Source organism: Delphinapterus leucas, chromosome 8 (assembly GCF_059928025.1).
Source record: "Delphinapterus leucas isolate spDelLeu-1000000601 "Yukka" chromosome 8, BTC_Dleu_Yukka2, whole genome shotgun sequence".
Lineage (NCBI taxonomy): Eukaryota > Metazoa > Chordata > Mammalia > Artiodactyla > Monodontidae > Delphinapterus > Delphinapterus leucas.
The window spans coordinates 9177699-9194342 of record NC_143136.1 but is presented as its reverse complement, the minus strand read 5'-3'; the positions used below and the strand labels follow the sequence as shown (position 1 = coordinate 9194342).

At 46.4% G+C, this 16644-nt stretch overlaps 2 protein-coding genes across 4 annotated transcripts in view; one reads left to right on the top strand and one right to left on the bottom strand.

The window, feature by feature from the left end:
- LOC111171915 (uncharacterized) overlaps nt 1-16644 on the bottom strand; it is a 66823-nt gene that overhangs the window by 16261 nt on the left and 33918 nt on the right. The window contains exons 3-4 of the mRNA XM_089916078.1: nt 3386-15624; nt 123-1181 (exon numbers count right to left, since the gene is read on the bottom strand). Coding sequence (XP_089772204.1) covers nt 14884-15624 — 741 coding nt within the window. The 3' untranslated portion in view covers nt 123-1181; nt 3386-14883. The remainder of the gene's footprint in view (nt 1-122; nt 1182-3385; nt 15625-16644) is intronic.
- CAB39 (calcium binding protein 39) overlaps nt 15123-16644 on the top strand; it is an 86468-nt gene continuing 84946 nt past the window's right edge. The window contains exon 1 of one of the 3 annotated variants that reach the window (XM_089916233.1): nt 15123-15237. The gene's annotated coding sequence lies outside the window, so the exon portion shown is untranslated. The remainder of the gene's footprint in view (nt 15238-16644) is intronic. The other 2 variants (XM_022567922.3, XM_089916236.1) reach the window with 2 other exon arrangements.

The following is a 16644-nucleotide window of genomic DNA, read 5'->3' as shown; positions in this document are numbered from 1 at the left end:
TGGGCTTCCCCTCTGCCACCGAGAGCACACCTACAAGCTCCTCAGCTGCTGTCTGTAACCCGTACTGGACGCCCCACTGCTCCTGGCGCCACCCAACTGGAAACCATTGGTCTCAGTCTCACTTGGATACTTGAACATAGAGCCTCGTCCAGTTCCTGCAACCAGCACTCTCCTAGGTAGGTGTCCTTCAACCAGATTATACAAGACGCAGAGTTTGAAGAGTATATTCATCTTTTGAAGCTCAGGTCTTCCGTCCAGGACAACCTAGAAGAAACTTACAATGGGGAGTTAGCAAATCCTTGACCACACCCAGCAAGGACTGATGTCATCGTAAAGAAGAAAAACTGGGAGCTCCAGCTAAAACAGGACAGCCCTGAATGGGGTTGGGTCCACCAAGACAGGAGACATCAGTCTGGAAGGGAAACTAGGATATAACTAGGTTGCATATTCATACAAATCCCATGTAAGTACTTTTAGCCCTCAAACCCCTGCCTCTATTTTTTCTCACCAGGCCCAGACCCTGTATGGTGGCCCTATCAAGGTGGTCACAGTAAGAGACTCACTTCCAATCATTTTCAATTCATGAAGTCAATTTGGAGGAACCAGTCCATCCATTAAGCTGGACATTCTGAGGACAAACAGTTCAGATGTGGGCCTGTGGGCCAGCAGAGAAGGCCTTCTGGACGTGCGGGGATCAGTCCAGGTCTTCGGTGATACTCTGAGGCCTGAACCACACCAGGTGGGTTCTGAGGACTCACAGGTGTAGTCCTCCAAGGCCTCCTGGTCAGGGGCAAAGCCCTACTTGACTGATGTTCTGACCCACAGTTATTTCCTGGACCCTGTCTTTACACTACGTGTGGGCCAGTGTCCCCTCCCCCAAAATGTATATGCAAAATACTTAAGGTTGACTTGACCGGGTTTCTGCACTCAAGGGGCAAAACTCTTATACATCAGGAATGATACTTCTCTGGTTGCCATAGGTATTCAAAAACTCACTTTTGGGCTTCCCTGGTGGCGCAGTGGTTGAGAGTCCACCTGCTGATGCAGGGGACACGGGTTCGTGCCCCGGTCCGGGAAGATCCCACATGCCGTGGAGTGGCTGGGCCTGTGAGCTATGGCCGCTGAGCCTGCGCGTCCGGAGCCTGTGCTCCGCAACGGGAGAGGCCACAACAGTGAAAGGCCTGCGTACCACAAAAAAAAAAAAAAAAAAAAAAAACTCACTTTTTCATTACCATCCTGTCAACAGACTTCCTCAGAATAAAAGGAATATTCTTTGGACCCCCAAATTAGCAAAAACTCCTCCCCAAATCACGATCTTATCTGCCCTCATCCAAGCCTATTCTAACTCAGCCCACCCATGTCCGCCTGGCTTGGAAGCCTCCCAAACATATATATGGGGCCACCATGTTGCTAGAAAACTTTTGCTCTGTTGCCAATTTTTCAAAGAACCTAGTTCTGTGAGAAACCAACTCCCAGGACACAGATAACATTAAAAGAGGTTTTAAGGCTTGGAGAGATGAACTTAACAGAATCTGACATACTGGGCCTCAAAGGCTAACGACAGCGTCTGGAAACAGCTCTCAGAGACAGGAAAACTCAGCCCTGGCCACTTAGAGTGGGCACTTAGCTTTCAAAGATGGGGTTTTCAAACAGCTAGCCTAGGCAACCTCTCAGCTAAACCTTTATCATATGAGCCCAAATAACAGGAGCTGGCAGAGGCCAGCCTAACTCAAGGAAGGTCCTCCATTCTAAATAAATTATAGCTTAGTACTCCTAGAACCTCCAGCATGACCAGATGCCAGCAACAGGCCAGTGTTGCATTCAGTAGCCCCTGGACAAGGTCCTGTACCATTGGGTAGGGACTTCCAGAGGACAGAGGACGGGGGAGGCTTGCTCTGCCATTATGACCCCTTCAGCATGTTCCCTGGGGAAGGGCCAGCACACAGGCCTGTACTTCTGCCAGGACAGAAACCCAGACACATCCAGATGTGAGGTTTCTGGCAGAATATACTCAGGTCCAGGCAAGGGCCAAGAAGACTCTAAAGGCTCCCTATTCACCTTGGATGCCAGAGGCCCCTGAAAAACTGGACTCTGTAATGGTTGTGGCCTCTCGAATTGCTGGTGTTATGGATGATGTCACCAAGACAATGCACATGATCTCCTGGACCAGAGCCCATTTCCAGCCATCACAGCCCTATTGGTCAAGGTTAGATTCTAATCCACTGACTACCTAGTGGCCTGAGTTAGCACCCCAGTTCTGGAAGCACAGTTCAAAGCCCAATGAGTGTCAATCCACCTCTCTGTCCCCTCGTTTTATTCAAATAATAAGTGAGCCAGAGCCCAGAGAGGTCCTACCATTGCTATACACAGAGGTGATTTTTAGCCAGAATCCATTCTGCTTAGTATATACTTGTAGAAATAGTGTAGTTCTGGTGAATAAACATATTTAATATGACTCCTGGCTGCGTGTCATATAGTCAGCATGACCCATTCCCTCATCCTGCCTCTAATGAGCTTTCTAACTTTGTCAATTTTTTATGACCCAGGACACAATTTTGTACAGTAAGTACAGATTCTTAAGCGTCTTAAAATGGCTCCTCAGTCCCAGGCACTGTGCTAGGCCTGGGGGCAGCACAGAGAATACCCAAGGGCCCTGAGGATTCTCACGAGCTTCCTGGCTATCATTGTCCCCTAGGACCTCGCCCCAGACATGCTTGCTTCACCAAGGGGAATCATATCTGATACATTAAAAAAAAAAAACCAAAAAAAACCCACCACGGATGTCTAGATCTCTCAGGCTACAAGAAAGACAATTCCAGAATGGAGACATCATCTGGTCTCCTCGCCCTTCTCAGCATCATGCCCTTGCTGAAATCTGGAAGGCCTCTTTCTGATTCAACTTCCTGTGAAGTTGCAGAGGTGGTGAATCCTGTCACATGCTGCCATCAGAGACCCCTGAGGGTACATATTTTGCCCAGTGGAGCCTTCCCTGCCTGCCCTCGCTCCCCTCCAGGAAGAGGAATCAGACGGGGTCAGGGTTGGCTAAAGGCCTGTACACCATTTACTTCCTGGCCAGTCTTTCCCCTGGACTTTCCCTCTTTGGGATCTCCCCTCCTCCCAGCTTTTAGGGCTGCCTCTGGCATTTCTGACTTTCAGATTCACCCTTCGCTTCATAATGGTCAGTCCGACAGCTGCCCCGTGAGCAGTACCTGCTGTGGTCCAGCTCTGCCTCAGCCTGCGCCCTGCCCGGCACCTGTCCAGCTGATGTTAAAGACATCCCTGGGTGTGTTTACCCCCAGCTCATCTCAGAAGTATCTCAGACTGATTCCTTGCTGTCCCATTCAACATAGGATGTGAGAGCTTCCTTCCGTAACTCCAACACTACCTGAGGCAACTAGGGCCATGCTGTCCTTCTCTGTTTACTCATGTCCTGAGCTGCCGAAAGGGTGGTTGTCCTCAGGAGGGCTGAACAGAGTATCAGGGCACAGTTGGTTGTTATTCCAGCCAGGCAGTCGGGGGCAACGTGCCGGCTGCCATCAAAGGGAGGTCCTCACTGGAGCTGTGACAGAAAAAACTCACCTGATAATTAAGAAGATGATTTATTCAGGTGATTGCAATAAGGAGAACATCCACTGATGAGGAACATCTCAAAGAAAAGGAAGGGGACCAGGGGTTTTATAGAGGCAGGTAAACAAGGGAGTCATCTTGGAATCTTACAGGAGTCATGAGAAAGGATGGAGTTGAGACTTCCCTTGGAAACTCTGAGGGCAGTGTGGTCCTTTGTGGTTAGCTGGTTTGTCATTTCCAAGGCACAAAGGGGTAGGGGGGATTTCTTAACCATCACTGCTGAAGTTGCACAGAGCTCAGATAACGCTCAGTAATGTCAGTCCCGCCTCCCCGTTCCAGATGACTATCTTTTGTCACTGAACAACTCAGAGGCAAGCATAAATCTCCCGAGTGGCATGAAGCAGGGCCTAAGAAACAGTCTCTCCAGCATTCTTGCTGGTGTTGTTCTTCTAAAACTGGTGGCGCATCTGTTGAGAGGTGGGGCAGAGGTCAGTTGTTTTATGGTCCTGGAGATCAGATATCTTAAAAGAGGGATGCCTAAAATAGAGACATAATAGTATAAGAATTGTATTAAGGTAAAGAGCCAGGAGTTGAACCTTGAGAATTCACCAGTCCAGGGGATTCTAGAGGAAGAAAATCTTGCAGCACCACTCCTTGAGTTTCTCAAAGCTAAGATGGCCATACTCTTGGTGATGTTGTGCATAGTCTTGGCTACCTTTCATTCACGGGCACGTGTGATCCAAGTATTTTGTTGGACTTCCTTAGTGGTCCAGCAGCAGTTTTTCCAGGGAGAATTCCAGCCTGTGCATGGTCTGCTGTGGAGCTGGGTCCTTAAAGGTTGCTGCCAAGTCACTAGGCTACAGCTTGCAGAGCTTCTTCAGATTTTGGGGGGAAAGGCCAGCTGCAAGGCAACCTGAAGTGCTGATAGGGATCCAGGTAGCCAAGTTTTAGTTCTTGGTAATGCTGAGTCAGGCAGGAGGGAGAAAAATTTGAAAAGTTAGTTTGGAAGATTGTAGTCAGATATTGAAGAAAACTGAAAGAATTGAAAATGTGGTAAGGATCGACAATTTCGACAAGGCAACAGATCCAGTCCAACTTAAAGGAAGGTACCAAAACTGGTTTTTCCATGAGGGGTGGGGGAAGGAGGTCAGTGAAATCTCATCAGACAAGACAGAGTTTGCACAGCCATCAGCTACCTGCAATGTACAAAGAATCGCTAAAAAGAAAAAAAACCTCAAAGGCAACGAACAGGGTGAGAGTCTGATAACCTGGAAGGGTGTGCTATAATTGAAACACAAATTTTCCCTTTTTTGATACCCCTCTTTTGACAAAGATAACCTCAAAGAAAGATTTTTCTTGATCACAAAATAAGGCTGGTTTCAGTAGATTTGGCCTATTTACATAGGTACCTCCAGAATGGCGATCTTCCACATAGGCCTGCTTAAGTTCGTTTGCTGGAAGTTCTAATAAGGTACCTCAGATTGGACTGTTGAAAGCCTCTTCAGGCTAGGAAGCCAAGCCAAGGATTTGCCATCAAATTCACCTGCAGTACTCATAAATTTGAGCAAATTCCTCTCTTCTCAAGGTTGCCCAATTATCCTAAGGCTCATGGGCCTGCCAGGAAGTGACCTTCCTTACTCACCTGTAAGGCTGGGAACTCGGTGAACAAGTACCAGGTCAGTTTTCTCAAGAAGGCTTTGTAACCATTGGCTCCATAAAATCAACCTTAGTTCTTTAAAAGTGTCAGGTCGTTTCTGATCAAATGAACATCATTCTCAAATATGATATTCCAGGCAAAGCCTTGGGTTCATAACCAGTGCTTCTAATTTTGTCCTGTTAACAAGGAAGACAGATTCTTATTGAACCTGTGCAAATAATTATATTGCCATGAAATTAAGAATACTCACAAGACTTTCTGAATTTTGGAACCATCAAGGAGGGAGCATAAGATATTTACACATGGTTTGTTTCTGGTTAGCAAAGCATAGTCTACTGAATTATTATGAGTTATAGATAGCTTTAGAGAAAAGAGAATGGAGTTCCTTATATACCTAGAAAACAGAACATTAAAACAACATCAACAATATTCCAAGCAAAACCCACCACCACCCCTCATTCATTCATTCAGTCCTAGGTAACGAATTCTTGTTCCCCTGGATTTTGGTTTTGTATTCTCATGAATTCATCTGTGTCTCAGCTAGAATTCTAGAAATCCTGACTCAGCCCACTGGTATGGTCTCACAGTTGTCTAAAAAAGGCCATCAGAAGCCTGTACCCCAAAGTGCCTAGCACAGTCCTTTTCCACAGGACTCTGAGACAGCCCTTCTTTGTCAAAGACAAGCACTCTAGTCTATAGCTGATTGTAAGTGCTTTCAGGGAAGCATCAGAGAAACCCAAAAAACTATCTTTAGATGACAAAATAAGATGGCTGTGGTTAACCTGTTACTGACATTTTCAAAAGTGAAAGATCGGCTGGGAGTTCATAACAAGAATAATACAACTGACAAGGAAATTTGGTTGTTTCTACAGCATAGAAACCAAAATAAAAAAGTCAATCCAGAAAATGTTTTAGGCAAAATATCTGTTAACATAACGAGTAACTCTATTTTCAAAGAAGAGTAGATATTATATCCAATTTATAAAAATGGAGGAACATAATCTTCAGAGGAAAAATATCTTCAGATATAACATATAGTAATCCTGACATAATATACACTAAGAATATATAAAGAATACCAAGTAAAGAGACTCTGTAAATCTGGAATTGGTCCTAAACCTCTGCATATTAATATAAGTCCATAGTAAAGGATATTAGTTTCCAGTTGAAAACTGCCACTGTAGTAGTTAAATTCAAATTAAAGAAGCTATGGCTGAGTTACCATTTTAAGAAATAGCTAAATTATGACTGACAACACCTCCTGTGGTTGTCTACAGTTGGTCCTGTGTCCATGGGTTCTACATCTGTGGATTCCAGCAACCGAGAACAGAAAATATTCTGGAAAAAAAAAATTCCAGAAAGTTCCAAAAAAGCAAACCTTGAACTTGCAGCACACGGGCAAATATTTAAATAGCATTTACATTGTATTTGCATAACATTTACATTGTGTTAGGTATTATAAGTAATCTAAGGAATACGGGAGGATGTGAGTAGGTTATATGCAAATACTTTGCAATTTTCTATAAGACTTGAGTATCCACAGATTTTGGTATCTGTGGGAGATCCTAGAACCAAATCCTTGTGGATACTGAGGGATGACTGTACGATCAGGTACAGCAGCACCAAGAAACAACAGGGCCAATGAGAGCATTGACAACGCTCTAGGAATTTTCCCCAGAGCATATAGTTCCTGAAATCCGAATTTAATTACAATTTACCAAACTGATTTATTACCCTGGGACATGCTACGCAGCATCTCTTCTGATTTAACAACTCTTCCTATGCAACTCATCAGTAGTAACCATCAAATAAACCCAATTATTTCCTGCCTTTTCTCTTTTTACAATGAGAGAACAAATCCTTTGTGCTTTTTCCTTTGGGAAATCTTAAAGACAGTCTTGGGTGCAAAAGGTATTATTTAGGATCAATTTGGGGTAAGACAAAATATCAAAAGTTGTCAGGATATTTGAACACCTGAATAAGGTAGGATCATGAGTTCCTGAGAAACAATACTTGGTACTTACTTAAAGTGACAAGAAAGGATTTTAAAAATAAGCATAGGAGGTAACGTGATTGTAAAGAATCTTAGCTCTTTCCTAAGTAAGAAAACTTCGTTCTCTTAAAGAATCAGGGACATAATAAAGTCAGCATAAACCATAAAAAGTTATTCTGGCAAAACACAGAACCTTTGTTACCTTGGCAAACCACACAGAAGGTACAGAATAACCTTTTACAGCTTCATATTCATTTCTGATTGCTGCTCTAACAAATTTGGGAGCTTGAAACAACACAGATTTATTATCTTATAGTTCTAGAGATCGGAAGTCCAAAGTCAGTCTCACTGGGTTAAAGTTAAGATGTCAGCAAAGCTGGTTCCTTCTGGAAGCTTCAGGAGAGCATCCATTTCCCTGCTTTGTCCAGCATCTACAGGCCCTTTTCATTCCTGGCTCATGGCCCCTTCCCCAATCTTCAAAGCCAGCAGTGAACTAGCTTTCAATCTCTTTCAGTGTCTGTTGTCATATCACCTTTTTCTTATTCTGACCCTCCTGCCTCCCTCCTATAAGGACCCTTGTGATTACACTGGGCCCACCAGATGTCCAGAATAATCTCCCCATCTCAAGGTCCTTAACTTAATCACCTCTGCAAAGTTCCTTTCACCATGTAAGGTGACATATTCACAGGTTCCAGAGATTGGGCCATAGCCATCTTTAGGGGGCCATTAGTCAATCTACCAAACCTCTCACGAAGGGCAGACCAATAATTTTCTCATTTTAACAGAGAGAAAAACAAATTCTAGTTTTGTGTCCGTATATTTGATACTAAAACTCTTTTTAAAAAATCTTATAAATAAATCCATAAAAAAAAAATCCACCAAAACTTAGCCAGCTTTGACAAATAAAATCCCCTTTTCTAAACCTTCTATACCTTTCTATATCCATTCAGGTTGTAACCTACACGTTCCTCTTTCTCATTATGGAACAACCAGTCCGTTTACTTTAGGACAAAATTACTCTTTTTTTTTTCTTAACAAAACACATCCTGCATACCTCAACTCCCGGAAACATTCCCCTGATGTTACTGAGCCACCATCTTCCCGGATCTCCACCCTCTTCTGTCTTTGCTATTACAAAGTGGGAGCCCTCGTCCTTCTCCTATGCTCCCATGAAATCTCCTCCCTCCTTAGGGACCTCCAGGCATCTGTGATTCCCTTCTCTTTCTTGTATCTTCAACTTCTTTAACTGTTCCTTCCCACAAGCACTTAAACGTGCTCAAGTCTCCGCTGTCTCCCAGACCCTCTCTTGACCAGGCCTTCCTCTCCACTTCCCTGTCTTGAAAGTGCAACCTCTACTCATATTTTCCCTCTCCATAGCTCCTGTTCACACCTTAAACCCACTGCCATACGAGTGCCTCTTCACCCATCACTCCACTGGTACGGCTCTCTCCAAGGTCACCAAAATCCTCCTGTTGCCACATCCAGCCGATAACTTCCAACTTTGTATCACTTGATCCTACTGTAGCACTAGACTGCTGACTATTCTTTCTCTGGAAATGTGTCTGTGGGACATTATGCTCTCCTGGTTTTCCTCCTATCTTTTGACTTCTCCTAGATGGCATCCATCTAATGAATTAGCCCTATTAACCAACCAGTTGCCTATGTCAAAAGCCAGGTTTTCATCCTATATTCTATATTCTCCCCTACCACCTATAGCCTTCAAATCACCAATTACTGCCTTCTAGATATTTTTTTTTTTCCTAACTGTTTCACTTTTTTTCCATGCCCCCTAGTTCAGGCTCCATTTCTCTTGCCAGAATGAAAATAGCCTCCCACTGGCCTCACTACCTCTAATCTGGCCTTCTTCCCACCCACAGTGTGTGCAGGATCAGAGTGATGTTTATAAATCTAAAGTACAGATCTGAGCTTGTCACTCCATGGCTTAAAGTTTCAATGTTCATTCCACCCAACCTATCCCCATTGCCTTCATGTTGAAATCCAGTCTCCTTAACATGGATGATATGGATCTTCAAATATTAGAGCTTTGTTTATCCTTCAACCTTATCTAGTGCCAATTTCCCTCCGTGTTCCTGCCATTTGCGACAACATGGATGGACCTTGAGGGTATTCAGGTATTCTACTAAGTGAAATAAGTCAGACGGAGAAAGACAAATACTGCATGTTCTCATTTATATATGCAGAATCTAAAAAAGATGAACTCACAGAAATAGAGAGTAGAATGATGGCTGCCAGGGGCTGCAGGTGGGGGAAATGGAGAGATGTTCATACTATATCTAATGTAAATATAATATGTATAATGTGCATATATCACATATGTAATGCTCATAGAGATGTACATATCTAATGTACAGCGTGGTGACTATAATTAGCAGAGAGTAGATCTTAAATGTTATCACCACACACATACACACAAAATCATAATTATGTGAGGGGGTGAAGATCTGAACTAACCTTATTATGGTAGTCCTTTTGCAATACATACATGATTCTAATCACCATATTGTACACCTTAAACTTACATATGTTGTATGTCAATAATACTTCAGAAGTCGGGGAAAAAAAAGAAATAACAAATTAAAAAAATAAAATTCGCCTCCACAAGCTCTAAGCTGTATATACTGTATGTTCACTGTGCTTTCCTGCGTTGGGTGCTATTCACATGATTTTCTTTGAGCATTTACCCCCATTTTCAACTGGCTAAATCTTATTTATACTTCAAGTCTCACTCTTCTGTAATTGCTGTTTTTTTGTGTGCCTTTCCTGGACCACAGGATCACTGAATGCAGGGGCCATGTATTGGCCCAGTGTCTCATTCCCACGGCTTGTGCCCAGTAATTATGTGCTCTCAATATGTATTTGTTGAATAAACAAAGTTTCAATGAGATTCAGAGCAGGTTATGTGGGTATGAGGGTGTGGGAAGGGTGAATGGGTGGAAAGAGCAGTTAAACAGGAGAGTTACAGAGTTCAGGCTTCAAAGGTAGAATCTTGGTGACTGCAGAGACCAGGATGGCGCTAACCAGGTGGTTGGTGAGTAGAGTGGAAGTGAAGGTCACTGGGGCAGAGAGTATGAGGGAACCATGACCTAATATATCAGATGAGTGGCACTTATGTTGCCCTGGAGAAGTCAGGCACAGGGTGGGGTGGGGAGGGAAGCTGTGAGTCAGGCTTCAAAGTCCTTTCACGAGTGGTGTGATTAAGGCAGGGAGGTGCCTTTTTCGATGGCCCAGCTTCAGCAGAAGACAGGAAGGGAAATGAACGTGATGGAAGAATTAACACAGGACCAATATGGACTCCAGGAGAATGATGACCCTCCTGTGTGACTCTGAGGTCTGTGGACATAGCATGGGAGACTGAGGGGCCCCTGTAGAGAGGGCTTCAAGGTGAAGAGGTCAAGGAATTTCCAAGAAAGAGGTCATGCCTCATATACTATAAAGTATAGAGTATATTATATAATACATATATATTATATTAATAGAAAGGGCTTGGAGTCCAGTAGAAGGATTGAAAAGGTATCTCCCCAAGGGCAAATTCAAATGCTCAGATGGTCAAGTGCTCAGATGATGCTGCTTCTTTCACTTTGGCTTCAGAATTTGTTACAAACTCCTTTTTCCAGAAACTTCTGCCATCTTGCTACTATAATTCTCAGCTGCAGTGGACTTATCCCAGTTAAAAGATTAATCTGGAATCCTGCTCTGACCCTTAAATCAAAGGAATCCAAACCTTGCGTGTGGGATTATCCACCCCCGTGCATTCTTTTATTCTGTGGGAAATCGGGTCCCTACTTGTTTTTGTGGAATGTCAGCACAATAAAGGCCACCTTTTGGGGGACTGCGGTTAAAAAGAAAACTCTTAAAAAAAAAAATGCAGTGGGAGTAAACTCCTCATTGAACAAAGTTTCAAAATTAGATAAAACTTGCGGTCTGCTCACTGAAGAGGGCGAGGCGCCTCCCTTCCCTGGTAACTAGAGAGAAGCAGAGACAGCCTCAGGAACCAGCTTGCTCAGGGCTTGCCATCAGTTGATTTCTCTCTGAGCCTAGACAGCTATAGTTTTTCTAATAGCTTCTAATATGTTTGAGATCAATTGTCCTTGGTTGGAATGAACTTTACCTGTAATGTGTTATTATTTTACTTATATTTCATACTTTTTATTTAGGTTTTTCATATATATATTCACTGGCAAGATTATATATATTCACTGGCAAGAGTCACTGGTTTTCTCTGTGTGTGTGTTGCATTTATTGAGGTTTTGGTATCAAGGCTATAACCAGAATAAGAATAATCGTGCCCCATCCCACCGCCAACTTGTTAGAAATGGCGAATCACAGGCCCCACCCTCGACCAAGGGAATCAATACCTGCATTTCATCAAGATCCCCTGGTAATGCACGTGGACATTAGTTTGAGAAGCTGTCCCAGGCCTTGGCATTTACCAGAAACTGCTTCTTCCATAGTCTCACGGTAAGCGACCTGGCTCTCCTCCTTTCCAGCACCTCCTCCTTTCCACACCTCCTCCTTTCCAGCTCACTTGGCCTACGGTGCTCATTACACCATCCTTTCACCCATCGTTCCTTAGATCCTGCTGCCACTTCCACAGAGTCTCTGCCCTCCCCTGGCTCCCACCTCCTCCCCCATTTCCTCATTCCTTCCTATCCAGCTCGGAGGCAACAGTCAGCAATTATTATTATTACTTCCTTGTATACACTCTCCCCTTCCTTTCCCCTTTTTCTCTCCATGGAATTATCTAACAAAAATAACCCCGGCTGAATCCAAGTCTCCACCATCCTGTGCTGGCACCATCCCAGCAAATTGTGGCCTCTGAAAAACAGACTAATCCCGCTGACTGGCCCTTCTGTACACCCTCCCCTCTCCCCTCCAGCTTCCAACACCTCCACCTTGTCCACGCTCTAAGCTGATGACCTTGCTTGCTTCCTAGTTCCCTGAGAAAAGAGAAGTCCTCAAAGGAAACGTCCACACGTTCTGCCACCTCATCCCCAGGGCTGCCTGTCCTCCGTTACTGTGAGGGAACGCTTGCCTTGCTGGTCTCCAAGGCCAGACCCGCCACTGTGCACTGCAACCTTCTCTACTTGCTCACTCAAGGATAACTCTCCAGAAAATGCTGCCCCACCCCAGTCATCATCAAATTTTCCCTCACTACTGAATCATTCCTGTCAACACGGAAGCTGGCTCTAACAGCTCCCATCCTCAAAACAAAACAAAATGAAATAAAACAAAAAATCTGTTTTGACTTCACTCTCCCTTCTGGCTGCTGCCCCATTTTTCTGCTCTCCTTTAGAACAAAGCTTCATGAAAAAATTGTCTGCACCCATGGTCTCTCATTCTAGAGCCCAATTCTCTCTACAGAGGTCTTTCTAGGTCTTATTCTTTCTAGAGACCACTCCTGTCAGGCTTTCCCACCCACTTCTGCTGAAACAGCTCTTCCCAAGGCCACTAGTTACCTCTGTGGCACTGACACCAGTGACCAATCACCACTACTAATCTTACTTGAACTATTAGCCACATTCAGAGCCATGGATCCATCCTCCATCCCTGATCTTCCAGCATGTGAACCTCTCCTGGGTCTCCTCCTGCCATGCTGGCTCCTCTCAGCATCCTTTGCTGGTTCCTTGTCATCTCCCTGACCTCTCAATGTTGGGGCCCAGGCTCACCCTTGGCCTTGTCTTTTATTAACCCTCTCTCCCTAAAGGATCTCCCTGAGTACTGTATTGAGATTTTACTTACTCTGAGGACTCCCCCAATTCTATCTCCAGCGCAGACCTCTCCCCCAAACCCCAGACTTCTACATCAAGCTCCCTCCTTGGGTGTCTCACAGGCAGCTCAACTTAATATGCCCCCAAATGTATTTCCAGGTTCCTCCCTTCATATCTGTTTCTGTTTAAGTCTTCCCCATTTCCCCAAATTGTATCTTCCAGTTGCTTGAGAAAACAAAAGACAAAAAAACACACACACAAAAACTTAGAAATCAGCAAAATCAGGCTTCCCTGGTGGCGCAGTGGTTAGGAATCTGCCTGCCAATGCAGGGGACACGGGTTCGAACCCTGGTCTGGGAAGATCCCACATGCTGTGGAGCAACTAAGCCCGTGTGCCGCTACTACTGAGCCCACTGAAGTAGTAGTGCCTACTGAAGCCCACGTGCCTAGAGCCTGTGCTCTGCAGCAAAAGCCACCACAATAAGAAGCCCGTGCACCACAACAAAGAGTAGCCCCTGCTCGCCGCAACTAGAGAAAGCCCGTGCGCAGCAATGAAGACCCAATGCAGCCAAAAATAAATAAACAAAAAAAATTTTTAAATGAATAAAATCTATCTTAAAAAAAAAAAAGAATTCAGCAAAGTCATGTCAGCTCTCCCTTTTAAATGTGTCTAGAACACGACTACTTCTTTAGTCTTCCACTGGGATGAGTCTGTCTTCTTGTCACTGGACTATTTCCAAAGCCTTCCAACTGGTCTGGATGAAACTCTCCAGGCCCTTCAGGCTGGGCTTCACACCACAACCAGAGTAATTCTTTTGAAATGTCAGACCACATCCTTTCTCTGCTCAAAACCCTCCAAATATCTCCCGCTCTCATTCAGAGTAAAAACCGAAGTCCTCACTTTGGTCTATATGGCCTCCCTCTCTTCTTATCTCTCCTCTCTCACCTCAGGGCTCTTGCCTTGCTGGGCTCCAAGGCATCCCCACCTCAGGGCCTTGGTCCTTGCTGTTCCTTCTGCTTTTCCATACTCATAGCTCACAGCAGGCTCTTTCTTCAAGTAGCTTGCCCCCTGCGGGAGCGCTAGAAATAACAATACCCTGCACTCCCTCGCCTCCTTAGCCTGTGTGCTTTTTCTCCATAGTACTAAAAACCATCTGATATCATATATATGTTGGTTTATTTGTTTGTTGTTTGTCTCAGGAGCAGGTAATGTTTCGTTCAGTGCTCCACCACCTAGAACAGTGCTTGGCACACAACAGATACTCAAAAATAGCTGTTCAGTTACAAATTAAAAGCAAAGCAACAGAAAGAAATGAAAATATACATGTATGGCATTTTTATGTACCAGAGTCTGTTGTCAGAGCTTTGCGATGCATGATCTCGTTCAACCTCATAAGCCTATGGTACTATGCTATTATACTTCTGTGTGAGTGTATGTGAAGGAACGTAGGAATAGGGACAGGAAATAGCCCATAGAGACTAAATGGTGGAGTTGAGATTTAAATCCAGGCTGTTGAATCCTATTAATATGGGTCATTCGATCACTTTCTACACTCTCTCTCAGAGGATGCTAAAATGAGAGTTACCTGTCCCTCGAAAGTAGGAAGGAATGAGTCTGCACAAGTCAGCCCCCGGCCTTTAGCAGAAATAGAGCTTTGTTAAGAGTTCAGGAAGTGGTCGTAGACAGTGGACGTAGGATTCCTTCGGTTAGAGTTCTTAGACTGACGAGACCGGGCTGAGCACCAACATCTAAGCTGCAGGTGAAAGGAGAGGAACTCCCGTTCTCTGCTTCCGCTTTTCTCTGCTCCCCCTCCCGCTGCGGCTCGGCGCGGACTCCTACGCCCCGAGTCCGCCCGGCCGCCCGGGGGCGCCCGCGGCCGAAGGGGGCGTTGCGGCACCGCCCGACGTCGCGCCCTCGGCGGCTGCGCAGACGCACGTCAAAGCCGGGCTCGGGCCGGGAGCGGGGAGCGGCGCGGCCTGGGAGAGACTGAGACTCCGGGAGCCGGGCGAAGGCTGTGCGGGGCCCCGCAGCAGAGCCGCAGCCGGAGCAAGCGAGCGAGAGCAGCAGTGCGGCGGCCGCCGCGGGAGCCCCTGGGCCGCCGTCCGCTCGCGCAGCCGCCGCTGCTGCCGCGGGATCCTGTCACCGGGAGCAGGAGCGGGCGGAAGACAACGGAGGGGCCGAGCGCCCAAGCCGCGCCGCGGGGACCGAGCGAGCAGCCCGAGGCGGCGGCGGCCGAGGACGGAGACGGCGACGACGCGGAGGCGGAGAGGGAGCCGCCCGGCCCAGCCCCGTGAGTGACCCCCGGCCCGACCCTTTTCGAGGCGCGGACGCCAGCCCGGCTTCCGCCTCCCTGCCCCGGCCCGTCACCGGCCCCGGGGCTGCCTCCATTTTCTCGGGTGGCGGCGGCGGCCCCAGCCCGGGAGTCGGCGGGAGCGGCCCGGCCTCCTCGCGGAGCCTTACTCCCTCGTCCTCGCCGGTGCGGCGCCCACGGGCCTGCGGCCGGGTCTCCGGAGGCCCCGTGCTCTCCTGCCAGCTTTCCGCGGTTCTGTGGCGGGGCTGGCGGCGTGGGGGCGTCTGCGGCCGGAGCCGGGAGGACAGGGGAGTGCGGGCCCGGGTAACTGTCACTCCCACTGCGCAAGGGCTCCGGCCACCTCGCTTCTGGTCCCTGGTAAACTTCCTGTTACCAGGAGGCGGATAGCATCTCTGCGTTCTTCAGTTCGGGAAAATGCCTAACCGATTTCTGGTTAGGAATTGTGCGGTCAGAGCGTTCCCGAGTTCGGTTAAACCAGCCTGCGCGCTGAGTGCGTGCAGGCGCCCTGGTCGGTCCGCGCCAGAGGGATTCAAAGGGGAACCCGGGCCCGCGGTCCCCTCCCCCGAGGAGCTTACGCTCTGGTGCAGGAGATAAGGCGAGTACACAACTAACCACGATACCGGGAAGGAGATGATAAGTCCTGTGAAAGAACTACAGAATGCTAGAAAGGTACCCAGGGAAGACCGGACTGATCGATCACTTCCGCCTAGCAGAAATCTGGAAGGCTTCTTGGGCGAGGCGGTACAAAGCGGGTCTTGAAGGCCCGACGGGATTTGGGAGAGAGGAGGGTTGCAGAAGAGAACGGTATGTGGAGGAGCCGCAAAGCTAGAGGACAAAGGTAAAAAGGTATAGTCTAGAAATAGTAGATAGTGCAGTTTATTGCGTAGGGCCACAGTGGGGACTGGGGGTAGGCCAAAGAGTTGCTGGGGGGACAGATCGTTGAATGCTGTAGAGGAGCCGTTTGAGTGGCATTTTAAGGAAACTTAGAGCTGATTTCTCAGTGACTCATGGGCCCGGAAATGTAAGCTAGGGGATATTAAGGGCGCTCTTGTGAAAGAAAGGAGAGAAGGAGGCCCAGTAAAGAGGTGACATTCTGTGCCTTGAATATAATGCAGTTTGAGATCGATTTTGACAGCTTCCCGGATATTCAAATAAATCCACGTCCAGGCTAAGCAAAGGACCTTTTGCAAAAAACTTCTTTAGATATAAGGCTCTTAAGAAGTAATGGAAAGGTGTGTGTAAAATGAGGTGTTTCTGTTGGTGCAGTTCACTAAAATGCATCAAAACTTCTCGCACTGTGTATTAGGTGTCTACATTTTGGAACTACTGAACTGAACATAACTTAGTTCTTTGAGATGGTTTTTGTGTAAGGCAGTCTAAACTGAT